Here is a 26996-nt window from a genome sequence, read left to right as displayed (position 1 = left end):
TGACCATCTGAGTGAGGTCGTTGAACTTCTTGCTGCATTGGTCCGCACTCCTGGGGACATCACAGGTCGATGACACCCTGCGGGCGATTTTGCCCCAGGCTCTCCTGTACTGGCTCCTGGGAGCCTTCCTGCCACTGTCCGGGCACAGGATCTCTCTTCTCTTCTCCACACCATGAATGAGCACACTCAGAGCATGCTCTGAGAAGCGCTGCGCTCGCTCACGGGCCCTCTCCATTGCTCCAGGCGCTATTTTGGCACACCAGTAGTGCTGAGGCCTAGCTGCAGGGCTCCAGTATGTAGGGCGTGGCAGCAGTCAAAGTTGACCCTTCCCCCTTTAAGAGCTGGCCGGCGTCAGGGTGTCTGCTGTCAATCAAAACATGACCGCACCTGCGCTGCGCCCGGCTTCGGCGTTATTAGGCCGCATCGCCGGCTTAGCGCCGGAACACAGCATTTCAACGCCAGTTTCAGCGCTCGGCCAAGCTTAGGGCCAACTCTACTGAATTTCGGCGATGTGGCCTACACTTTCCGGCGGGCGCTAACTTTAGCGAGCGCCCGACTTTAGCGCCCCAAAAGTGTCCAGACTGAATTTCTAGGCCACTGAATTTCTCCCCCTTAGTGTCTTTGTGTAACAAATCCCAAAATCACCCCTCCACACTTCTATCCTGAATGTATTCCTGCTGTCTTCCTTACCTTGAACTTGATAAATTTCAGTCATTCCCAGTCTCACAACAACGTCCCTATAGAAACATAGACACATAGAAGATAGGAGCAGGAGTAGGCCATTCGGCCCCTCGAGCCTGTTCCGCCATTTAATGAGATCATGGCTGATCATCCAAATTCAGTACCCTATCCCTGCTTTCTCCCCATATCCCTTGATCCCTTTAGCCTTAAGAAATATATCTAACTCCTTCTTGAATATATTTAATGAATTGGCCTCAATTGCCTTCTGTGGTAGAGAATTCCACAGGTTCACCACTCTCTGGGTGAAGAAGTTTCTCCTCATCTCAGTCCTAAATGGCTTACCCCTTATCTTTAGGCTGTGACCCCTGGTTCAGGACTCCCCTGCCATTGGGAACATCCTTCCTGCATCTAGTCTGTCTAATCCTGTTAGAATTTTATAAGTTTCAATGAGATCCCCTCTCATTCTTCTAAACTCTAGCGAATACAAGCCCAATCGACCCAATCTCTCTTCATACGTCATTCCTGCCATCCCAGGTATCAGTCTGGTGAATCTTTGCTGCACTTGCTCCATGGCAAGAACATCCTTCCTCAGATAAGGCGACCAAAACTGCACACAATACTCAAGGTGTGGTCTCACCAAGGCCCTGTACAACTGCAGCAAAGTGGATAACCTCGCATTTATCCACATTATACTGCATCTGCCATGCATCTGCCCAATCACCCAACCTGTCCAAATCATACTGGAGTTTCTCTGCATCTTCCTCACAGCACACACACCCACCCAGCTTTGTTTCGTCTGCAAACTTGGAGATATTACATCTAGTTCCCTCGTCTAGATCATTAATATATATTGTGAATAACTGGGGTCCTAGCACCGATCCCTGTGGTACCCCACTAGTCACTGCCTGCCACTCGGAAAAAGACCCATTTATTCCAACTCTTTGCTTCCTGTCTGCCAACCAGTTCTCTATCCAAGTCAGTACCTTACCCCCAATCCCATGTGGTTTAACTATGCATGCTAATCTCTTATGCGGGAACTTATCCAAAGCCTTCTAAAAATCCAAGTACACCACATCCACTGGTTCTCCCTTACCTATTCAACAGTTACATCCTCAAAAAATTCCAGTAGATTAGTCAAGCACGATTTACCTTTTGTAAATCCATGTTGACTTTGTCCAATCCGGTCACTATTTTCCAAGTGTTCTGCTATTACATCTTTTATAATGGACACTAGCATTTTCCCCACTACCGATGTCAGGCTTACCGGTCTATAATTCCCCGTCTTCTCTCTACCACCTTTTTTAAATAGTGGGGTTACATTAGCTACCCTCCAATCCATGGGAACTGTTCCAGAGTCTATAGAATTTTGGAAGATGACCAGCAATGCATCTACTTTTTCTATTAAATGTGTGGAAATTCAACTTGGCCAGTCTTTTGCAAAAAATATTATGCACATGACCTGCTTGATAAAATAAATCAAGTTATATCTGGAACAAAATATTCTACCATGTTGGTTGAGGGTTTGGAAATGTTAAAATATTTCACATCTGTAAGTGAATCAGGCTAGTAAAGTGAATTTGGAAGATTCACGTAACAGCTTTTTTCCCTCTTGCACCAATTTTCTCCTCTCCCCTTCTCTCTTGAAGGCATAAGCCACACCGTGGCTACGTGCCTGTTGTGAACATTAAATGTAAGTGTCAGAGGCGACTGGTCCACTGTGAGCCTCACAACCAGGGCCAATCTGATGCACGCTTGAAAGGTGACTGTAATTGGATGCAAATGAGAGAGAGGTTGGAAAATCCTGGGAGTAGTCCGTTACTTACTCTGTGCCAGGGTCGCACAGCCCAGTTTCTTGTAGTCAGGTTGTGCTGGATCACTGGAGATCTGCTATAACTGAGAGCAGACGGAAGCCTCAATAAGCCATCAAAAATAATTTAAATTTACCAGGCCTGCATGGCCCCAAGATTTGCCTGGGAAATATGGAGTCATCATTCTAGATTCCATCCCCCCCACCCACACATACACACAAATGGTTATAGTTATAAGGCCTTCTTGGTCTTTGGGTAGTTTTTTCTTTAGAAGCTTGGTTTGCTGGGTCAGTATAGCTTGTCACGTAGTTGCATGTTAAAGTCAATGGAAAGAAAAATCAGGGGAGATGTAAAATCAACTGCCGAGTCGCTATCACCCGTTTTATACTATTGCACAAAGTCAGGATCTAGCCCAGTTTATGCTGTGGGTTTCATCCCATCACTCCGGGCTGGATTGGAAACTCAGTCCATGGAGGTGAAAGGCCAGTGTGTCACCTACTGCTCTCTTCCGTCTCCCAATTTTAAAAGGTATTTTGATTGCAGCTTCCATCTTCTTACTTATAGGGAGGCTGGGATCGGCAATGCAGAATCCAGTTTCCTGCTCGGAATGGCTCAGCCTCCTTCCTACTATATTCAATGGGAGGTAGCGAAGCCGTTGAGAGACAGTTTGGCCAGGACTACTTTCAAATGTTGAATGAATTTTCTTCTTCTTTCAGAATTTCCTACACTTCTCTGCCAAAAGCATTGACTGATTCTGGAGTATGATTCCACCGATACCGGCAGCTGCTGGTACCTCTCCCAAGTGATTATTCTTAATTTGTGAGCCTATATAATCATGTAGACAGGCTATTCAACCTGAAGGCATCATAGCTGCTGAGCCCAATCTTGTCCTCACGTGGCGTCCACACACGCTTACTTTCTAGCATACGTCACTGGGTTAAGATCAGGAGTAATAACCCTGGCTGATTTCTGCTCCCCTCTTCAAATCAATAGTGCCCTACTGCCAGTTGGGATCAGTAAACTCAACACAAACTTGGGGGGTGATTTTGCCGACCCTGGGGAGGCGGGTATGGAGGCGGAACTGCTGGGAAAATGGCAGAATTTGGGGGCGGGTGCCCAACGTGCCTCCATGCCATCTTCCCAGGAGGTGGGTAGCCGTCCTGTGCCAGGTCCCGTCTCCTTGGAGGCAAGAAGGAATTAAAGCCTATTAACAGGCAGAAAATAGGATTATCCCCTTTTTGCCCTCACAAGTGCAGGCTTCCCGAAGGTTCCAAAACATGCCAGCTCAGTGAGGCGAGTACTGGGTCTACGGGGGTCAGGGGGTGCAAAAGTGTGGTGTGAAGGTAAGTGATGGGTGTAAGAGTGTAGAAGTGAGTGTCTGAGGTATGTGCATAGTGTTTTTAAAAATGTACTTACCTTTGTTTCTTCCTGCAGGCTTCAGTCGGTTTGTATGCGGAGAGTCTCGGACCTCTGTGTTCTCATATGCAACAACCATCTAATTTCTGTAAAAGAAAGAAGGTTGATGAGGTCTTGTATGCTGTCAAACAATGACAATTCATCTGTCAATAATTTTTGACAGATGCAACGTCATATGTTGATGTGCTCTGTAACCGACTTTCCCTTGATTGGCCTGCTAAGCCCGCTGGGCGGGTTTAACAAGGTCAATCAAGGGAAAATAGCATGGGTTGGCCACAAATCGATGGAGGTGGGACATCAACTCGACAAGCAGCAGTCCTGTCTCCAACGCGCCCCCATTTGCACATTCTCCCCGTGTTTGCGTGGGTTTCCTCCGGGTGCTCCGGTTTCCTCCCACAGTCCAAAGATGTGCGGGTTAGGTTTATTGGCTATGATAAATTGACCCTTAGTGTTAGGGGGATTAAATACGTGGGGTTACGGGGATAGGGTGGGATATGTGTTAGTGTAGGGGTTACGGGGATCGGGTGGGATATGTGTCGGTGCAGGCTCGATGGGCCGAAATGGCCTCTATCTGCACTGTGGGGTTTCTGTGATTCTGTGATTCTGTGATTCACAAAATCACCCCCGTACAAGTCAATTGCAAAGGAAAAGAAAGCTGGGCGAGTTGTAAAATGGGCTACCAATTTGCTATCACCCATTTTTCGCTTGGCAATCAAAGTTAAAATTACCCCCATTATGTTCAATTTATCTTAAATAGTATCAAAGGAGTAAAGTAATTGAAGATTTTGAGGAGCAGTTTTTTTTTAATCGCAGCAGCACAGGAACTTTGGGAGTGAAATTGGATTTTGCCCGAAAACGGGCACGGGGAGCATGAAGTGTGATGTGCCCGCACCCGTTCAAAGTGGTACAGGCAGCACACAAAATTTATGCTGCCTGCTCATTATAATGATTGGAGCACTGAGCTTAGTGCTAAATGTGCTGCTGGTTGGCTCAGCGCTCAAGTGTGGGGCCAATATCGTATGCAGTCTACTGGCCAATAAAATTTTGCCTAGGCTCTCTGCACTTCTTAAAGGGGAGGTGCTTTGTTGCAGAAGCTCCTCATTGTCACTCTGGATGTAGCTATGTAGCAACAGGGAAGAGAAATGGTAGGCACTTCTCTGATATAGCACTGGAGGCCTTAGTCCTGGGGGTACACAGAAGACGACCAATCCTCTATCCACGGGGGGCAGGAAACCTTCCAGGCAGAACATCAGAAAGCAGTAGGAGGAGATAGCCCAAGCCGTCAGTGCCATGTGTGTTGCCCCCAGGACCTGGATCCATTGCCGCAAGAAGTTTAAGGACCTCACATGAGTGGTCAAGGTGAGTAAATGTATCTTCAAACGCCATATCCCACAAACTTTATCAGGTAGCATAGTGGCTATGTTATGGGACTAGTAATCCAGTGGCCTGGATTAATGATCCAGAGACAGGAGTTCAAATTCCACCATGGCAGCTGGGGAAGTTAAATTAAATAAATCTGGAATTTAAAAAAAGCTAGTACCGGTAATGGTGACCATGCAATTACTGGATTATCATAAAAACCCTTTTGGTTTGCTAATGTCCTTTAGGGAAGGAAATCTGCCATCCTTACCCAGTCTGGCCTATATGTGACTCCAGAGCCACATCAATATGGTTGATTCTTAACTGCCCTCTAATGGCCAATCAAGCCACTCAGTTATCAAGAAGGTGGCTCACTGCCACCTTCTCATGGGCAATTAGGAATGGGCAATAAATGCTGGCTTTCCCAGTGATGCCCACATCCCGTGAATGAATAAGAAAAAATAAACTGCACCACTAGCCTCACACATTGCTCAATGCACCACACCCCCATCACTCACCTACCAACAATCTCTAGCAATCACGACTCATACCTCACAAGCATAGCTTACCACTGCAGCAAGACTCACACCCACATCTCACTCCTTGCACATACTGCCAGCTATTCAATCATGGGCGGCACATCACCCAAACACATTGCACCATAGTCACTGACACACTTCCCTTTCTCTTGCAGGCCAAGGTGGCTGACTACTGCCTTGAGCAGCAGCAGACAGATGGGGAGAAGCATGTCTTCAAAACCTTACTGTGCTGGAGGAGATGGTGCTGGAGATCATTGGAGGGGTGGTCACTGAGGCCGTGGCAAGCGGAGAGGTTGGCAGCATTGCTGATGACAGTATGCTCATTCCTAATCCTTCTTCTCACATCCCACTTCCCCCTCATTCCACACTCTCTTGTCTCTTACAAGCTGCTGATAGTGTAACCATGCACCTCTTGCTTTCCCCTTCCCTCACCACAACCTGATCCTTGTGCCTTTCTCCTTTCAGATACCCAAGAACTGCCAGCAGCCCAGCCTGTCCCCGAACTAATAGAGGAGGAGAGAGGAGAAGAAGAGGCACTGTCACTCGTTCTGACACTCCCAGGTACCAGCTCAGAAAATGGCACTGCGCCAACTTTAGAGGGTAGTATAGAGGTGGGATCAGCACGTGGTGAGTCACCGGGCATGAGTGGACTGCAGCCAGGACAGGGGGAAAGGGTAACTCGGGTGTCAGCTCTTCATTCGCACATGAGCTCTGCTGCACAGGATTCAGATGATGACTTCAATGGGGCGGCCTTCAGAAGAAGGGTGATGGGCATAAACACAGAAATGGTAGGTGCAATGGCAGACCTGCCAGAGAGCCTCCTGTCAGTGTCAAGGAGCATGGAGGAGTCCGGCTCTCACATTGCACGGGGTTTGAATGGAGCTTGGATCCCATGATTTCCAGGATGGAATGATGGGCAACTCCATTAGAACACTTGTGGGTCCAACCTTGACGCTGGGTGTGCTGGGCCATCTTGCAGCTTCCATTGCAGCACGAGCAGAAGCGACCCAACATCTAAGTGCTGCAGTGGAAGCTCAGACTGCTCCCATGCAGGCTTAGTTTGCTGCCACGGAAGCTCAGGCTGATGCCATCGTGGCTGGGTTTATAAGTGTGGAAAGGGGCTTGCAGGTCTCACAGCAGTCCAGCAATCTGTGCTCCCACAGTGGGCTAGGAATGTTGAGGCACCACCCCAGTGGAGTGAGAGTGGCTCCATGGAGCAAGAACTTGCTATTCTCCCTCAGGATGACAGCATTCCTATTCCCACCCGTCACTCCGCTAGTATCATTGCCGTTGCCTGTCAGCCAGCCAGTCCAGACTGCTGCCGCCTATGCCGAAGTGGTGCATTCTACAGCCGGGCCTTCTAGGCTCAGTGCTGCTTGAGGTCGCCCTGTAAGGCCATCTGCAGCCTCTTCCCTTGAAAGTCAGCAGCCTTCCACCAGCCATGCTGCAGCCACTGGGGTAGTACTGCATAGGAGCACTAGGATATGCAAAGGAACATGAAAGACAGACCCTAAGGGCATGCACAAGGATGATTAGTTGACTTTGTTACGTAGTATTGCATTGATTCATTTATAAACTATGTTTGGAATGTTTATTTTGTGGTGGCTCTCAATACAGCTTTGTGCCCAAGAATACACTGTGCTGTTCTGTGACAGAGGGATGGTAAGGTGGGAAAGTGATGAGCAATGGGGATCTGGGGTTTCATTCAGGGGAACCGGATTCTGATGAGGTGCTCATGAACAGCCCGTCCGGAACGGGGATCTGCTGCCTACCTCCTCCCTTCCTCCTCTTCCTTCTCCTCTTCCTCCTCCTCCTGAGGTGGGTGCAGAACCCGTGGTGACCAGGGCTGGGCCCTCATGATGGCCAAGTTGTGGAGGATACAGCACACCACCATGAAATGGCGTGTTCTGGAGGGCTCCTCCCAAGCGGTCAAAGCAGCGGAACCGTTGCTTTAGCACTCCGATGGTCTGTTTGATGAGGTTCCTCATGGCAGCATGGCTCTCATTATATGATTGCTGGCCATGAGTGGTGGGGTTGCGGAGAGGAGTCATCAGCCAGGTGTAGAGCGGATAGCCCTGTCTCCGAGCAGCCACCCTCGGGTTTGACGTGGTAGCTGGAAGATTGCTGACACACTGGACTGGTGCAGGATGAAGGCATCATGACTACTGCCAAGATACCGGGCACTCACCATCATGATGTGCTGGGCGTGGTCATACACCAACTGCATATTAAGTGAGTGGTAGCCTTTGCAGCTACGGTACATCTCAGGATTGGTATATGGTGCCCGCAAAGTCACGTGTGTGCAATCGATGGCACACAGCACCATGGGGAAACCCGCTATCCTGGCAAAGCCACGTGCTCGCTCCTTCTGCTTCTCTCTGTTCAGAGAGAAGACAATGAAGTCCCTTCTCCTGGAGTACAGAGCCTCTGTGACATCCTGGATGCAGCAATGGATGGCGAACTGGGAGATGTTAGCTATGTCACTTGCTGCAGACTGGAAGGATCCGGTGGCGAAAAAATTCAGGGCTACGGTGACCTTGAGGGCCACTGACAGCACTGTCGTCACCCTGCTCTGAGGCTGCAGGTCTGGTTCCAAGAGGTGGCAGAGTTCTGTGACCACCTCCTTGGTGAAGTGGAGCCTCTGAATACACTACTCCTGGCTTAAGTGCAGGTGGGAGAAGGGTGCTCGGAAGACCCTAGGTGGGTAAGACCTCCTGCTGAGAGCCCTCCTGCCCCTCTGTGAGCAGCTTCTCCTCTTCTTCGCTGCCTCTGCTCCATCTCCCTGTCATGCTGCAGTGCAAGGGGAACTGCATATAGAGCCCCCATGACTGGGAGTAAGTGGTCTGAGCAGAACCCTTGAAATCAGAAGCAAGGCCTTCTCCATTTGCAGCACCAGTCCGTGTCATCTTACCAACTTTAAATAACTGTAGAAAGCTGCAAACAGTTGCTCAAACTTATGTAGAACCTGTAGATATCAGAAAGCAAGTTACCTGCAAGTTCTTGATGATTCCTTTAAATACCACATGTTCAGCTGTGCATGATTTGGAGCGGGTGTGCAGTCAAGCGGAGACGTCCAAAATAGCAGATTGTGTCAAATCAGTGTTGCGCGCTGACTGACGTCATAATCTGACTGATTTGCATTCTTCTGACGAATGCAAGCGACGGCCGCGCTACCGACCTGACAAAAATGGCGGCTGCCGGGGCCCGTGCTGGAAGTGAGGCGGCCGCCATTTTTTTTGCTGAAACTGACCTGCTAAGGTGCTGATTTTTGCTGCCATAGAATTTCCAATCTCAAAAAATCCCTTGGAACTCTACTAAGCACAATAGCATGCAGATCCTTATGTTCGGTGTGCCTGCAGCTAAGAGTCCCTTCAAACAGTACTTCCAGTCAGTCAATCCCTGAAGTCAATCCTGCAAAGTTTTACTCAGTGGGTTGACCGCTGAGCGGAGCCTCTGATCCACCATGCTTTAATCGCATTGGGCTCCTAATTACATCATGAGACCGTGGTTTTCATGCATTCTCAAGTCACCTGGCTGCTTTCTGCAGGTGCCTCAGCCCTCTAAATTAATTACAACAGGAACGGGGAATAAGTAAATTCAATCGAGTTTAACGGCCTCCCTGGCCTGTTCCCGCTGGGCAGGGCGAGTTAAAATCGACCCATTCCTTCTTCTTCCCAGCAGTATTATAAATGAAAAACCACCAAGTTTTGCCTTGATGTTAATAGGTCTGTTTATTATTAGAACTGTACAAATTTAGCGGCATACAATAAATATTTTCAGTAACCTCAACACTGCTTTAACATTTTGTTATGATTTTAATAAAGGCTGTTAACAAATGGGGTACAAGATTCAGATACAACTGGTTGGCAGTTTTCAAACCAGCTATTACAAGCGATAGAGAAGCACAAACAGGCACATTAACAATGTTTTAACACTATCAGACACATTTACATAGAAATTTGAACATTTGACGCAATCAGTCTTCGACACACTGTATTGGTGTAGGGAAGATAATTACAACTGTTATCCAAGAGTTACAGACAGACACAGTGACACACAGCTGAATAGCCCACGTAGACCTCACCAAAAATAATTTATAATCAGAAATATTTAAAATGGCAGTGAAAACTCTTCATGTATATCTACGTTTTCACAGATTTACTAAAATAGCATGTTTGAAATAATCTAAAAAGACTTGAATTTATTATTCTCCTAATTCATTTTATTTTTCTCAAAAATATGGATATGGGCAAACAAAACTGCCTCTGGAGAGCAAAAAGATCCTTTCCTGTGTACAACGATGGAAGACAAACAGAACAACAACAGTGCAACATTTACTGTTTACAGGGTCTTTAATTCAAAATATTTGAGAGGATGCATTTTCAGATTTGAAAAAAAGTCTGTGTAAGCACATATACTACAACCAAGTACAGTATCTGAGGTAGTAGAGATACAAAATGGCAGACAGCATTGTTTGAAAGACAGATTCCATAAAATGTTTAAAAGTTATGAGTACAAAAGGAAATTTTACCATGATAATAAAATAACATAAATAATTTTCAACAGCTTTGTGGTCTGTAAGCAATATAGTTCTTTTTAATAGAAACAAACATCACCTTTATACCATGTTTCACATACCAAAACATGGAATGTAAATGTGCTAGCTTATTTTCCAAAGTAGTACTTTATAATCTAGGTTATATGTCCCACCTGTGCATAAACTACGCTAATTTTGCTTGGAACTTCATTTAATGACTTTAAAAATGCTGGTGTGAAAGTGTGATTTATATACTGGATTTTACCATGTTGGCCTATAACTTGGAATAGTGCCTATAACTGATGTCACGAATATTGGAATAGTGTGAAATAGGTGAAGTGAACATGCGCCCAAAGCCATTGCCTGAGGCCTGCTTGAAATTGGGCCTCAGGCCTCATCTGCTGCAGACGCCAATCGAGCATCTCAATGTTGCTCACAGGTTGGGACCTCAGGAAATCCAGCCAGCTCCAACGCCAAGCCAGCCTGTAGGTAGATCCTGAGAGGGTGGGGGAGGCAAACCGAAAGGGGGGGGGGTGAGCCCGAGCTGGCAATGGCCCACAGTACTTTAGTGGACACAGAAGGAGTACTCCTAATCCACCTGGTTCCACAGATATGAAACTATAAAAAAGTTCACGTACCTTTTTGTGGGGGCCTCCAATGGTCTCTTTAAGGACTACTCATTAGATCGCTGAAGACCTAGATCAACTGGGTAGAGCATGCGAGGGGCAAGCTCTGCTCAGTTGATGACAAATTTGGTATGGAGTCCTAAAACAGGTATTAGGAACACAATTTGCATATTCAAGGCGCCTAATTCCTGTTTCAGGTGGGCACTAATAAAAATCACTGGCTTCCATTTTGCCAGTTTGCGCACTTCCGGGGGAGATCCGGTGCAAGAGATCATGCTGCAAAATTTGTCTCCCCAATGCTCTTTTTTCACCCAAAAAACGGGTGCAATGAGTTCCAATATCTCCCCCATTGTCTCTACAAGCTGATCATTTCTACCAATAAAACAGTATTATAATTGATTTACTTCCTGGCCTGCAGGAATAACTGCCAGGTTCTCAAAGCATTAGGTTAATCCTACCTAATCTTGGTTTTCAGTTTGAACTTTATTTTTTATTTTTTTTGGTTGTGTCATTGAGTTAGCAGCATTCTGTTAGATAACAGTAATTTTAGAAGTGTAAATGTATAATTAAAAATGTGGCAGTTTTATTATTAACTTACTAAGTACCTCTTAGCTGTGTTTCTGAAGTTCAGCGATACTCTTTTTCAATATATGGTACAGAAATTTTTGGCTCGTAATGGATTAAACTGTTTCTGCCAATATCACAACTCAGCAAAAAGCACAGGAAATAGTTGAAACACTTTCATTTGCTTCTTCCAAGTCCTGCACTAACGTATTCTTTTCTCACTGGAATCAAATGACCGCAAATATTCTGAATGCTTTTGCTCCAGGTGGATTTTTAAGGCTAAAAGAAAAGAGAAAAAAACATTTGTTAAATATTAAGTCATCTTCCAATAATTGATTCTAAAGTTACAACATCCTATTTCTTGTAGTAAGTAATCTAATTTTATACTCCAAAAGTATCTGTTCATTTATTAGAAAGGCTCAAACTTAAAAAAATCTCTGTATGCAACAAATCTACTAAAGGAAAATGCTTTCAAATAAAAGCAACTTTCTAAAATATTGTAAGGAGGATATTCACATGTCTAATCGTATTGTGTATATAGCACTAATATGAATTTTGAACAAGGTGAGGCTAGGCCATTGTCAGTTTAGTTGACACTAGTTCTTAGTGCCAGACAATAATGACATCGGCTTAGCTTCTTGTGCTATGAAGGTGTGGGCAGAGCTTGAATACAGGCTCTGTGCACTATAGTTTGTACTTAAAGCAGATATTTCTTTAGGAGGGAATAATTTCAAAATGAGCTACCTCAGCCAGCTATGTTGAAAAAAAAAATTAAAAAGACTTACCTAGAAGAGGGTATTTGTATTTCTATCAGCATTTCCTCCTGATCAGTATCCAAAACTGCCTGGATGGTGATCTACAGGATTGACTGTGGCGATAGACCTTATTACTGGCGTCATTTGCATTAGTATTAGCAATGTAGTTATTTAATATAAGAATATTTGTGTAGATACAGTTAACTTGGATTTTTTTCAAACTTGTTTTCTTTACTGCTGATAGTAGTATTTCACCCTGCTTCTTAGTGTATTAATTACAGTGGACACACTTTTAGAATGTTCATAGGAATCTTTTTTTTAAGATTCTTGCACTATATGTGGTGTACATTTATGTGCAATAGGATTTGGAATTCTTATCAGAATTTAATTCCTATGGATTAAAAAAAGTAATAACATTCAGGATGATTCCAAAGTCAATATTAAGAAACTCAACAATGAATGAATCCCAAAATTCATCCTATAGTATTCGCTATTGGTCTATGAAGAACAGACACAACAGTTATAAAAAGCAAAATTTGTTGTGATGCTGTATTAGTAAGCAGCTTTTAGGGGGATATGTTTTATCAGCTTACAGGAGCCAGGCAGTTCTGCATACCATACCCTCCACTGAATTCATTAATTACTTTGCACAACATTGGGATGGGACAGACTGTTTCAGCCTGTTTATATTTTTCTCTCCAGCCAATAAGTTCAATAAGCTCTGCTGTTCAAAAATTAACTTTGGCATCTGACTAAGTCTGCTGCTTTAGATTATTGTTCCAACCTTTCGGAGAATATTCCATTCTGGTACGAGCCAACATAATGTTTCTTCTTGTCAACTGGCATTACGTCAATGTAACCTCCTTGATGATTACGAATGACCCCGGCATGTACTGCTGCTCTGCAAATACTGGATCTCTGGGGGTAAATAAAACGTAAAAAATAATTGATATATGAAATAAATTTGTCTCTGTGCGGCTTCACCCCTCAATCACAAGCATCAGGAAACACAAAGCACTTTGGATTTGAAATTATGTTAGACAGCCAAAACAAACCAATATACTTGAAAGTGGAACTGCTGCTTGCTTTTGGTATCTTAACTTCATTGTGCAAAATAAGTCAAAATATAAGAGTGTGCAGTGAGTCTTCATACCAAAACAGTGAGGACGTAAAGAGAATGAAGCGTTTAGGACAGTGTATTTTTAGCTTAGAAGGAAAAAGAGAGGAGCGTCCAGAGGAGCACTGGCCACGCTAATATCAATAAAGTAGATACAGGGACAATTACGGTTGCAAAATGGAATAGAAATCATTTACAGGGTATTAGGCAATAGTGATGAACTCATCTTGTATCCTGTGCAGGAGTGAAAGGTGTTAAAAATAGACTCCAGATAGAATCATAGAATGGTTACAGCACAGAAGAAGGCCATTTGGCCCATCGAGCCCATGCTGTCTCTCTGCAAGGGCACTTCAGCTAGTCCCACGCCGCCATCCTTTCACAGTGTCAGCTGTAGCTCAGTTGGTAGCACACTTGCATCTGAATCAGAAGGTTGTGGGTTCAAATCCCACTCCACGAACTTGTGCACATAAAGCTAGGCTGACACTCCAGTGCAGTGCTGCAGGAGTGCTGCACTGTCGGAGGTGCTGTCTTGCGGATGAGGCGTTAAACCGAGGCCCTGTCTGCTCTCTCAGGTGGATGTAAAAGATCCCATGGCACTATTTCATAAGAGCAGGGGCGTTATCCTTGGTGTCCTGACTAATATTTATCCCTCGACCAACAGAACAGAAACAGATTATTGGGTCATTATCACATTGCTGTTTGTGAGACCTTGCTATGTGCAAATTGGCTGCTGCGTTTCCCAACAGTGACTGTACTTCATTGGCTGTAAAGCACTTTGAGACATCTGGTGGCTGTGAAAGGCACTATATAAATGCAAGTCTTTCTTTCCCCGTAGCCCTGCAAATGTTTCTCTTTCAGGTACTTATCCAACTCCCTTTTGAAAGCCGTGATTGAGTCTGCCTCCACCACCCTTTCAGGCATTGCATTCCAGATCCTAACCACTTGCTGAGTAAAAAAGTTTTTTCTTATGTCGCCTTTGGTTCTCTTGCCAGTCACCTTAAATCTGTGTCCCCTGGTTCTCGACCCTTCCACCAAAGGGAACAGTTTCTCTCTAGCTACTCTGTCCAGGCCCCTCATGATTTTGAACACCTCTATCAAATCTCCTCTCAATCTTCTCTGCTCTAAGGAGAACAACCCCAGCTTCTCCAGTCTATCCATGTAACTGAAGTCTCTCATTCCTGGAATCATTCTCATAAATCTGAACCCTCTCTAAGGCCTTCACATTATAAAGGTTCATCATAATTTCCACATTTTTATACTCTATACCTCTATTCATAAAGCCCAGGATCCCGTAAGCTTTTTTAACTGCTTTCTTAACTTGCCCTGCCACCTTCAATGTGCTCTGGCGAGTATTGCAGGCTCCTCCAGAATGGTCCAGGCAGTGGAAGTGTTGTTTAAGCACGCAAATGGTCTGCTCAATCACATTCCATGTGTCAGCATGGCTTTCATTATATGCATGCTGCCCATTTGTGCTTGGGTTGCGCACCGGAGTCATGAGCCAGGTGGTCAGCGGATAGGTGCTCATTCTCCCTATCATGCTACAGGCCAAAGTGGATACAAACTACTGCACCCATGTCTGGGAGCAACTGGTCTGAGTGATGCGCCTCAATAACTTCAAGACTCAAAGTTAACTGAATAAAACAAGGCTTTTATTTGCAAAGAAAGATGCCTGTGTCTTCACCTAGCGTTCTGCTGTTCTGCTGCAAGACAAGCCTGCGTTTGTCTTAAGTAGGGCCAGGTGTGGGCGGAGCCGACACATCCAATGGGGAGAAAGGGGGTGGTGCACTATAACAATACAAGGTAAAACACCGGAGCAGGCAATACAATATATGTAGTTAAATACAGAGTCTGATGAATGACATATTTCATCACATTCACCCCTTCTACAGATTTAGTCTGTCCGGGGCTGTGATAGTCCTCTGTGACCGATGTAACGGTTGCGGTGCCGCAGGTGCCGGCTGGGTGTCCCGGGTGACCTCCTGGGTCTCTGCCGGGGGTGCCACCGGGGTTGTTGAAGGAGTAGGTGGTGGGGGTACCGTTGGCTGGTGTTCTTCCGGGGGTGATGAAAGAATAGTGGGTGGAGTGGGTGGGTAGTAGTTGTTGTGGTTGTTGTCGTTGTTGCTGTTGTTGTTGTAGTCATTGTCGTTGTTGCTGTTGTTACCGGCTGGGGCGAGGTCTTTTATGGACACAGTGTCCTCCCGTCCGTCGGCGTGCCAGACATACGCATATTGTGGGTTGGCGTGGAGCAGGTGCACTGGCTCCACGAGAGGGTCCGTCTTGTGGCCCCTCACATGCTTCTGCAAAAGTACCGGGCCTGGGGTGGAGAGCCATGACGGTATGGATACGCCTGAGGTGGATTTCCGGGGAAATACAAACATTAGCTCATGAGGCGTGGCATTAATGGCGGTACACAATAGTGACCGTATTGAGTGGAGCACATCTGGGAGGACTTCCTGCCAGCGGGAGATAGGGAGGCCCTTGGTCCTTAGAGTTTGGGTGACTGCCCTCCATACTGTCCCGTTCTCTCGCTCCACCTGACCGTTACCCCGGGGGTTGTAGCTGGTGGTACGGCTCATGGCAATCCCCTTGGACAGCATGTACTGGCGTAGCTCTTCACTCATGAAGGACGCCCCCCTATCCGTGTGGATATAGCTTGGCATACCGAACAGGCAGAACAGGCTGTTGAGGCATTTAATGACCATGGCGCTGGTCATGTCTGGGCAGGGGAAGGCGAATGGGAAACGGGAGTATTCGTCCACAATGTTCAGGAAGTAGACATTGCGGTCGACGGACGGGAGGGGGCCCTTGAAATCTAAGCTAAGCCGCTCAAAGGGCCGTGTAGCTTTGATTAGGTGGGCTCTATCAGGGCGGTAGAACCGAGGCTTGCACTCAGCGCAAGTGCGGCAGTTCCTGGTCAGGGACCGAACTTCCTCAATCGAGTAGGGTAAGTTGCGGGACTTTATGAAGTGGAACAGCCGTGTGACCCCTGGGTGGCAGAGGTCGTTGTGGAGGGTCTGTAGCCGATCCCCGGTGGCGTTGGCACACATCCCTCGTGAGAGGGCGTCGGGGGATCCGTTAAGGGCCCCCGGCCGGTATATGATGTCGTACTCGAAGGTGGAGAGCTCGATCCACCACCTAAGAATCTTATCATTTTTAATCTTCCCCCTCTGTTTATTATTGAACATAAACGCTACCGACCGCTGGTCGGTAAGTAGGGTGAAGCGTTTGCCGGCTAGGTAGTGCCGCCAGTGGCGCACTGCCTCCACGATGGCTTGGGCCTCCTTTTCCACGCAGGAGTGTCTGATCTCGGGCCCCTGGAGGGTCCTCGAGAAGAAAGCTACGGGCCGCCCCGCCTGGTTGAGGGTGGCCGCCAAGGCAAAGTCGGACGCATCACTTTCCACTTGAAAGGGAGTGTTCTCGTCCACTGCCTGTAGCGTGGCCTGCTCAATATCCTGCTTAATGCTTTTGAAGGCAGCATGGGCCTCAGCAGAGAGCGGGAAAGAGGATGCTTTCAAGAGGGGGCGGGCTTTATTGGAGTAGTTGGGGACCCATTGGGCATAATACGAGAATAACCCCAGGCACCTTTTCAGGGCATTGGGAGTGTTGGGCAGGGGCAGCTCCCGTAGGGGGCGCAATCGGTCAGGGTCTGGTCCGATTTCCCCATTCTCCACCACGCTGCCTAGTATGCAGAGGCGCGTGGTGTTGAAAACGCACTTGTCCTCGTTGTAGGTGAGGTTGAGTTTTTGTGCGGTTTTCAGAAACCTCGCGAGGTTTGAGTCGTGGTCCTGTTGGTTGTGGCCGCAGATGGTGACGTTGTCGAGATAGGGGAAGGTTGCCTGCAAGCGGTCCATCTCCCTCTGAAAGACCGAGACCCCATTCGTCACCCCAAAGGGGACTCTGAGGAACTGGTAGAGGCGTCCGTTTGCCTCGAAGGCGGTGTACGAACGGTCCGCTGGTCTGATAGGGAGCTGGTGGTACGCTGACTTGAGGTCGATGGTGGAGAACACCCGGTATTGGGCGATTTGGTTCACCATCTCGGATATGCGGGGTAGCGGGTAGGCGTCTAGTTGGGTATAGATGTTGACTGTTTGACTATAGTCAATCACCATCCGCTTCTTCTCGCTACCCTTCACCACCACCACTTGGGCGCGCCACAGGCTGTTGCTGCGTTCAATAATGCGCTCCTTCAGGGGCCTGTCTACCTCGGTCGCGATAAACCGCCTGTCCTCCCAGCTGTACCTCCTGCTTTCGTGCCGATGCATCCAAAGCATGCGGGTCCAAATCCAAGCGTTCCGGTTTCAAAAGTTGATCCATCGTTATAAGTTTGCTAATAAAATTGATGCGCCTCAATAACTTCAAGACTCAAAGTTAACTGAATAAAACAAGGCTTTTATTAGCAAAGAAAGATGCCTGTGTCTTCACCTAGCGTTCTGCTGTTCTGCTGCAAGACAAGCCTGGGCTTGTCTTAAGTAGGGCCAGGTATGGGCGGAGCCGACACATCCAATGGGGAGAAAGGGGGCGGTGCACTATAACAATACAAGGTAAAACACTGGAGCAGGCAATACAATATATGTAGTTAAATACAGAGTCTGATGAATGACATATTTCATCACACTGAGCAGAAGCCTAGAGGTAACCTGCTACACCACTCCCTGGGGAATTCAGTAATTCAAAGATAACAAACCACCAAACACTTCTACAAACTCACCAAGAGCCAGTAGAAATCAATCAGCAACTAACCTGAAAGCAGTTGATGATCCCTTTAAATAGCACTGGTGGGGGGTCCTTCCTGCTGCTGAACGTATGTTCAGCTCTGCGTGTTTAAGAGAGGGCATTAGCTGGAGCGTTGAGGTTGAAAATGGCAGCTCTGGCATCAAATCAGCGTTACACATTGACTGACGTCACAATCTGTGTACTCTGCATACTTCCGGCGTACGCTCCCAGCGCCCGCACTAATGAGTTCACCAAAATGGCGTCTGGCACGGCCCACGCCAGAAGTGTGCGCGCATGGCACAGATGCCATTTTGGACCCAAAACGGCACCCGTAGCATCGAAAAACCAGGTGCTACGAAGCCGAATTTCACTGCCAGTGGCTTCCTCCTGAGAAGCGGAATTCAAAAACATAGACTGTGAATTTCCTCAAACTTTCTGCCACTGTACCACCATAACTTTGTCGCGTATTCTGACGCATTTCTGACGAAGTTTTGCAATGGTGTTTGAACAAAAGAAATCTGTGTTCCAGCCAAACTTTAATGTACAGTTATTTTCCTATGCTGCAGTGTCATTCCTAGTATCTACATGCATTTTGATGTATTTTGTAAACCTGTATAAACAATTCATACTACCTTACATAGCCCTTCTTTATCACTGTGCTGTGAACTCGTTTACACTGTTTATTGTTTCATGGGTCACATATTCCAGATTATTACTGTGTTCAATTCATCATTCTCCTTTGAATTTCACTCAGTAAAATGGTGGCCATTCAAGAAAAGGCCCATTTGTAGAATTTTTGTGGGGAAAGGAAGAGTAGGAAAACATCATTCAAGAACCAACTGTAGAGCTTACTGAAGTAATAAAATGTTTTTATATGATTCAGAAAGTTAGGCCACGATTTCCCCAACCTCGGCAGGTCCGTGGCAGGCCACGTCAGTGGCGGTTCCCAACCCTGCTGCTGGCTCCAGCCTGCTATGTAGAATGATTTCCCCTGATTGGGCTTGCCGGGCAATTGAAGGAAGCGGGTCTGATGACGTCATTTGATGACGCGTCATCAGCCGGTTTTCTTAAAGGGACAATGGCCAACTTTATTTTGGCATTTGTGCTGTCAGTGTTCTACAGCATTGAGATGCTGCAAACACTGACAATCACTGCACAGAGGTGCACGGCTGCACCCAGGCTCTCCCATGACTATGAATGGGGATGACTTAAAAAATACACGAACACATGAAATAATTTTTTCTTAATTTTACATGTATATAATTAATTAAAATGGCATTTAATTAAATATTTTAAACAAAATTACATTTTTTGAAAAAAAATATATGTTTTAACGGGACTAAATATAAACTTACCTTATTGGACAGGGTTTCTAATGTGAGTGATCAAATTTTATTTTTCTATTTTTTAAAACTCTTATGCTGGTAAAAGTAGGCCTTATGCCTGCTTTTATCAGGCGTAAGAATTCTACGGCCTTTCAGCGGGCGGAAGTTGAACAAATAGCACAACTCTTGACCCGGGGATGCCCTTTTCCCAGGGATGCGGAGTGTAAGATTCGCAAAAATCCCACATTCCCCCAAGGTTACTAATAAAAGGGACCCTGCATGGACATTTTAAAAAGGGTACCCAAAAGATGGCGTCCGCACCTCATGACCAAAAGCCTGTAAGATTTTAAAAGCTTGGACTCTGCAGCACAGAGCAGGCAGTTTCGGGAAATCGAAACTTAAAATGCATTTCTGTGAAAAGGACTTTGTGTTTGAAAAACCAGACAGTTAAGCAAACACTGAATATGCATTTTGTCAGATTGGAACAGATCAACCCAGTTAATTCTAAGCATAAAGCCATTAGTTTGTCCGCATAAATAATCGGAAACAGCTTAAGGAAGCCACCAAGGCTGGACAGGCCGATTAAAATGCATTAATGACAATACAACTCGAACATCAGGCCATCAGGTGCGATAAACGGCCATCTAAAGCCAGTTAGTTTAGATTGGTGTAATCATTTAAAACAGCCCACCAAAAGTTAAACAATGAAGGGAATTACGAGGGTATGAGACGGGAATTGGGTAAGATTGATTGGGTGGTGTTTCTGGGGGGATTGACAGTGGATAGACAATGGCAAGCATTCAAAGATAGAATGGAAGAATTCCAGAACATGTTTATACCGGTTTGGCATAAAAATAAACCTAAAAAGGTGACTCAACCGTGGATAACGAGGGAAATTAGGGACAGCATAAAATCAAAAAAAAGGGCATATCAACTGGCAAAAAAAAGCACCAGACCGGAAGATTGGGGTCAGTACAGGATACAGCAAAAGAGGACAAAGGGATTAATCAGGAAGGGGAAAATAGAATACGAAAGTAAACTTGCAGCAAACATAAAGACAGACTGCAAAAGCTTTTATCGGTATATCAGGAGGAAAAGACTGGTAAAATCCCAAGTCGGTCCCTTGCAGTCCGATTCGGGAGAATATATAATGGAGAATAAGGAAATGGCAGACCAATTAAACTCATACTTTGGTTCTGTATTCACAAAGGAGGACACAAATAACCTCCCAGGAATATCGGCAAACATAGGGACTAATGAGAGGGAGGAGCTGACAGAAATTAGTATCTCTAGGGATATGGTGTTGGGTAAGTTGAGGGGACTGAAGGCCGACAAATCCCCGGGGCCTGATAAACTACATCCTAGGGTACTTAAGGAGGTGGCCCTGGAGATAGCAGATGCTCTAAGGATCATCTTCCGGAACTCCATTGACTCGGGAACAGTACCCGTGGATTGGAGGGTAGCTAATGTTACCCCAATATTTAAAAAGGGGGGTAGAGAGAAAGCAGGGAATTATAGACCAGTAAGCCTTACATCGGTTGTGGGCAAAATGCTAGAGTCCATTATTAAGGATAAAATAGCGGAGCACTTGACAAATGGGGAAAGGATCGGACAGAGTCAACATGGATTTACAAAGGGTAAATCGTGTTTGACTAATCTGCTGGAATTTTTTGAGGAAGTAACTGGTAAAATAGATGGGGGAGAGCCAGTGGATGTGGTGTACCTTGACTTCCAGAAAGCCTTCGATAAGGTTCCACACAAAAGATTATCATGCAAAATTAAGGCTCATGGGATTGGGGGCAAAGTATTAACGTGGATAGAGAACTGGCTGGCGGATAGAAAACAGAGAGTTGGAATAAACGGCTCGTTTTCGGAGTGGCAGGCAGTGACCAGCGGGGTGCCGCAAGGATCTGTCCTGGGACCCCAGCTGTTCACAATATATATAAATGATCTGGATCAGGGAATTGGATGCAATATTTCCAAATTCGCTGACGACACTAAACTAGGAGGAGGGGTGGGCTCTGATGAGGATGTCAGGAGGCTACAGTGCGATTTGGACAGGTTGGGGGAATGGGCGGATACGTGGCAGATGCACTATAATGTGGATAAATGCGAGGTTATCCACTTTGGGGGTAAAAACAGGAGGGTAGATTATTATCTAAATGGCAATAGATTGGGAGATGGGGAAGTGCAGAGGGACCTGGGTGTTCTTGTGCACCAGTCACTGAAGGAGAGCATGCAGGTGCAACAGGCGATTAAGAAGGCAAATGGTATGTTGGCCTTCATATCAAGGGGGTTCGAGTATAGGAATAGGGATACCTTACTACAGCTGTACAAGGTGCTGGTGAGACCGCATCTGGAGTATTGTGTACAGTTTTGGTCGCCCCATCTGCGGAAGGATGTTCTTGCCATGGAAAGAGTGCAACGGCGATTCACCAGGCTGATACCTGGAATGGCGGGAATGACCTACGAAGAGAGATTAAATAGTTTGGGCTTGTACTCACTGGAGTTTAGAAGATTGAGAGGGGATCTCATCGAAACATATAAAATTATGGCAGGCCTGGACAGGCTGAATTCAGAGAGAATGTTTCCAATGGCCGGGGAGCACAGAACCAGGGGCCACAGTCTAAAAATAGCGGGCAAATCATTTAAAACAGAGATGAGGAAGAATTTCTTCACTCAAAGAGTGGTGAGCCTGTGGAATTCCCTGCCACAGAGGGCTGTGAAGGCTAATTCAATAAATATTTTCAAGAGAGAATTGGATATATTTCTGAAGGCTAAGGGGATTAAGGGTTACGGAGAAAAGGCAGGGACGGGGTACTGAACTGGAAAGATCAGCTATGATCTCAGACGAAGATCAGCCATGATCTCATTGAATGGCGGAGCAGGCTCGAAGGGCCGAATGGCCTACTCCTGTTCCTATCTCTATGTTTCTATGTTTCTATGAACTGACCTGATTTGGCGCGCAGATTAGGGCCTTCCGAAGGAGTATAATTGTAGGCCCATCAGTACCAATCGCTCTGCCCTGGCCTCATGGCGGGTTCTCTTCTCGCTCTCCGCTTTGCTTAAACAACCAAGGACATCCATACCAATCGCGGAGAGGGGAACGAGACCCGAGTCCAAAGTCACCCAGGACACCCGGGCCACGAAAGTGGGCAAAGGAAATGAGGTGAAATGAAATGAGATGAAGAACAAGGTAGAAACCAAACAAGAGCAGAGAAGGGCAGCAAAAGACGCAGGGGGAGAAATTCGGTTGTTAGCGCCATCGATTAACGCCTAAAGAGGCAGAGAAGTGGGGCGCTAGCGAATTTCTGGGCGGGCGCAAGGCGCTTAGCACCTCGCCCCATATTGAGCATGCATTTAGCGCCGGCGCTAAATCTTAGCGCCCGCTCATGGGTGCAGGCTGATTATGACGTCATTTGAGTGTGCAACGCCTTTTGGGCGGCCCGGACTGGAAATTCAGTGGCGCCCCCCTCCGTAGCACCTGGCGCTAATAGTGACAGCTTACCTGGGCCTTACCAAGTCACTCTCGGGCTGGAGGAGCGTTATTTAAAGGGGACTGGTGTGGTTTAAAAGCGGCAGCCATTTTTGGAGCACAACTTCCTCGAGAGCTACAAAGAGTTGCTGAGCTGCACACTGAGAGCCATTTGACCACTGAGCCAGCGCAGGCAGATGATCTTCAGCCTGCTGACCATCACCTTGCTGTTGGTGAGCCTTGACAACGGGGAACCTTCCTGTGGGCACTTATTATGGGGGCTGCATTGGAGGGGAACGTCCTGCTGCTGAATCATCTGGAAAGGGCACTGAGATGCTGGGAGAGGGGGGCGGGCATGGCCAGACGGAGGAGGGCCAACAGACGTCGCCACAGCAGACCTTACACTGGCAGGGTTTTCTGACAGCAGTTTTCCTACATGAACATGCCGAAAGAGCAGTGTGTCAGAAGGCTGCAATTTAGAAAGGAGGTGGTGACTGAGCTGTGCCAGCTGCTTTAGCCAGATCTGCAGCCTCAGATAAGGTGCAGGACATCTCTGTCGGTGGCTGAGAAGATGCCTGCTGGCCTGAACTTCTACGCGAGCGGCTCTTCTCAGGCTGCGCGCCAGAGGCTGATCAGAAGTAGCTTCTAGGCCCCTCCCACGGAATGCTTGCTGCCATTCCAAGAACAGGAATGGAACCGGTCTGATACCCCCAAGCCTGTGAAGGGCAAGATGCATGTAAATAGCAGGCATGGCCATTATAAATGAAGAAAGTGTTTCATTACACAAAATGTGGTTCCTTCAAACACGAGAAAGCTATGGCAACAGAAAGCAAAACTAATACACTGACACATAACTGCCTCTCACACCCAGGAGACTGTCCAAAACATAAATCACATTCCGACCATCTTCCTGGGCCTTGATTCCACTGCGCCAACCAAAGCATCCAATGCCCCATCAGTGAGGCATTCCGCCCTCTGCCTCACCCTTTCCATGTCTTGCTAGGCTGGTGCACCACAGGTAGGCTCCCACCGCTTTGAAGGCCTACAAGGCAGTGAGTGTGTCTGGTGATGCCAATTGACCTGCCCCTTTAAGAGCTGGCCGGCGCCAGTGTGTCTCAGGGAAAGTGATTGTTGACAGCACCTTCGCTGCGCCCCGCCGCCGCGAAATTGGGTTGCGACGACGGGTTAGTGCCTTAAGAGTAGCGTGCAGCGCCTGATTTAGCGCCACAATCACCTTTAGAGGCGCTGTAACCCAATATCGCGCTAGGTGGCACTAAATTGCGCCTGGTGCTAAACTTTGCGCATCGCCAGGGCTAGCGCCCCAAACGCGGCTATACCAAATTTCTAGGCCGCAGTGATAAAGACAGAGCGCCTAGTTATAAGCTGGCGCTTGGGGAAGAATTCATATTACGAATATACCGGCGTTCTAAGAATGGGTAGAAAAATCTAAGCAGTAAAGACTGCCAACGCGACGTTACTGCCGACGACCGTCCGAGGGAGAAGAAGAGAACCCATCGTGACAAGGCGACGACGGTAGCTGAGGAGAGGAAAGGTGTGCCGCAGCAACAGCTCCAGCACCGCGCCCTGAGACCACGTGGCAACGGAGCACCTCAAAGGACAGGAGACTAAACCTCAAAACGTGCAACGTTTAAGGCAACTAGCCTTGGATTGGTGAGCATGAATTCCTGGCCCCTCATAGCTTAATCTAGTTAGGTATAGGGGGTGGGATAAGGATAAGGGGATTGTTAAAGTAGTTGTTTTTCCCTCGATGTGCCATGTGTTCCCCAGTCCCTGTATAAGTATAGTTATTTGTTTATGCCTGTAATTGTTTACCAGTAATTTCTCATAAGAATGTGTTTTATTCCTGTTTTAATAAAATCTTGGTTTTCTTACACCAAACCACTTGTCTACTCGAATTTTTCTGTATCGCCGCCTGCACCTAAGTCCGGTGTCTAGAACCCAGGGGCGTGGGAGCGATTCAAACCGCTCACCAACAGTCAGGGGCATAACTGACTGGGCGCACGTGCCAACCCGCCACCCCCCTACAGAAAATGGCGACTGCGGCAGGACACCGGCAGCAGGGTTGCGATACAGTAGACAATGGTTCGGATGAGCAAACCATGATGGAGGAAAGGATTTCTGATTATGTGTTTAGCAAGGTGAATATCACAAAGAAGTGGATCACCACTCTGTTAAGGGCTGGGCATCCGGTAGATGCAGCAGCTAAGTGGACAGAGGGAAAGGAACACAAGAAGTCCTTAGAGAAGGCAGTCTGGCTGATGTGTTTCAAAAAGCAGGTCCAGGTTTTGGACAGGCTCGTTGCAGCACAGGCAGCCGAGTTAAAGGAGTCAGCCCTGGAGATCCAGGATAAGGCTCTAGCAGGGGAGAAGTTAATGGTAGCATTGCAGGCCCTGAATCAGGAGAGAGTGTATTTAATGGGAGAATACAAGGCCCAGTTGGAATACCTCCAGTGCCAAGTCACCGAAGCCAAGGGAAATGAGTTCAGGTTGTGGGAAAAGAACGCCCGCTTGGCAAGGCAAGTTAGGGAACAGGAAGAGAAAGTACAGGAGGTAAATGCAGATTACAAGCTAGCGAGCGAACGGGGGTTTGAGGAGGCAGACCACGGCCCCTGTAAAGAGCGGATAGAAAATCTGAGCCTGGCCCTCAGGAAGGCAAAAGGCATGGTGTGCCTCATAAGCCCAAAGGCAGGTCAGGCGGATTTTATGGGGAACGAGGGGAGGACAGTTCCAACGTCACCGGTAGTGCCCAGGGACGACCTAGTTGAGGGACAGGTCTCACGACCGCCACCCGTAGCGCCAGGTTTTAGCGAGGTTTGGCAGCAAGGGGGGGGGGGTGGAGCCAGAGATGGGAGCGGAGGTGGAGCAACCTCCACCAGAGAGGTCGGAGCCGGGACCGATGTGCCCAGAGGTTCGGAGGTTCGGCCCACCCGTCAATGGCGACGATGAGGGACCCCTCCAAAACCAGTTCGTATTACCCTATAGCACCCAACAGCTTAGGGCTATGGTGAGCCATATCCCAAAGCTCTCTGAAAAAGGAGACCCCTCGATCCACTTCAGGGATATAGAGCAGGCAGCCAGCGTCAACGATTGTGATGGCACTGAGCAGGCCAAGATGCTGCTATTCTCCCTGGAGAGTAGTCTCCTCCAATCCCTCTCTGACGAGTGTAAAAGGGGGCAGAGTGGGTACAAGGAGCTTAGAGATGCGGTTCTGGAGGCCATGGGGATGAATGAGGGAAGTCCTTTCTCCCGTGTGGAGAAGACGGTCCAGCTCGCAGGGGGAACCCCGCAGGGTTTCGCGGGCATGTTATGGCCGGTGAACCGGTGGGCCTGCCCGGGGGCGCCGAACCAGGTGTTCCTGAACGGGGATCCCCTGGCTCATTGGCTCCGTTGCCTGGTGGCGAACAGCTTGCCACAGGTCCGGGCCAAGGCAGAAGTCTGGTTCGACCCCAAGAACCCCCAGACCACTGTACTTACGGTGATCAGACAGTTAACTCTAGCCTATAAAAACCGTAGGGGAGCCGATGCACACCCACCTAAGGGAAAGGTGCATGAAGTAAAACCCGGACCGGGTAGGAAAGAGTGGCACCAGGAAGGGAATAACCCCCCCAACACAAAGACGAATTGTTACGGGTGTGGGAAGGATGGTCACTGGCGGAAGGAGTGCAAAAACCCTTGGAAAGATAACAAGGGAAAGAATTCCACAGCCCCAGCCCAAAAGGCGGAGGCAGGAATCACGCCCGCAGCGGTCGAGTCACTTTTCAACACCATGAGGTCCTTATTGACTGGCCAGGGGAGAGTAGCAGCCGCTACCGGTGCTCTGACCCCGTCAGCCCCATCCAACCCGCAGCCCTGACTAGAGCCTGTTTACCTGTGTTCTCTGCGGTATGATGAATGGAAAAGACCCCTCTTGGAGATGGGGTCATCATGCACCGTGGTCTACTCAGCTAACCCCACCACCTCATCTCTATCTAATGGGGTCCCATACAGTCTGTCGGGGTTCACAGGCAAAGAACAGGCCGGCTCGTTTTCCATCCCACTCGCCATTCGGTTAGGACCGCTCC

At 47.4% G+C, this 26996-nt stretch overlaps 1 protein-coding gene across 2 annotated transcripts in view; it reads right to left on the bottom strand.

The window, feature by feature from the left end:
• Positions 1–9521: 9521 nt before the first annotated feature.
• Positions 9522–26996, bottom strand: part of LOC147114993 (cysteine-rich secretory protein LCCL domain-containing 1-like) — a 114872-nt gene continuing 97397 nt past the window's right edge. For both annotated transcript variants that reach the window (XM_085993187.1, XM_085993188.1), the window contains 2 exons: positions 13070–13203; positions 9522–11809 (listed from right to left, as the gene is read on the bottom strand). In XM_085993187.1, coding sequence (XP_085849313.1) covers positions 11758–11809; positions 13070–13203 — 186 coding nt within the window. In that variant the 3' untranslated portion in view covers positions 9522–11757. The remainder of the gene's footprint in view (positions 11810–13069; positions 13204–26996) is intronic.

The sequence above is a fragment of the Somniosus microcephalus genome, chromosome 7, assembly GCF_052327205.1.
Source record: "Somniosus microcephalus isolate GS21.2 chromosome 7, FLI_Smic_1.0, whole genome shotgun sequence".
In the NCBI taxonomy this organism is placed as follows: Eukaryota; Metazoa; Chordata; class Chondrichthyes; order Squaliformes; family Somniosidae; genus Somniosus; species Somniosus microcephalus.
The sequence above is the reverse complement of the archived record's forward strand: the minus strand, read 5'-3'. Positions and strand labels throughout refer to the sequence as shown.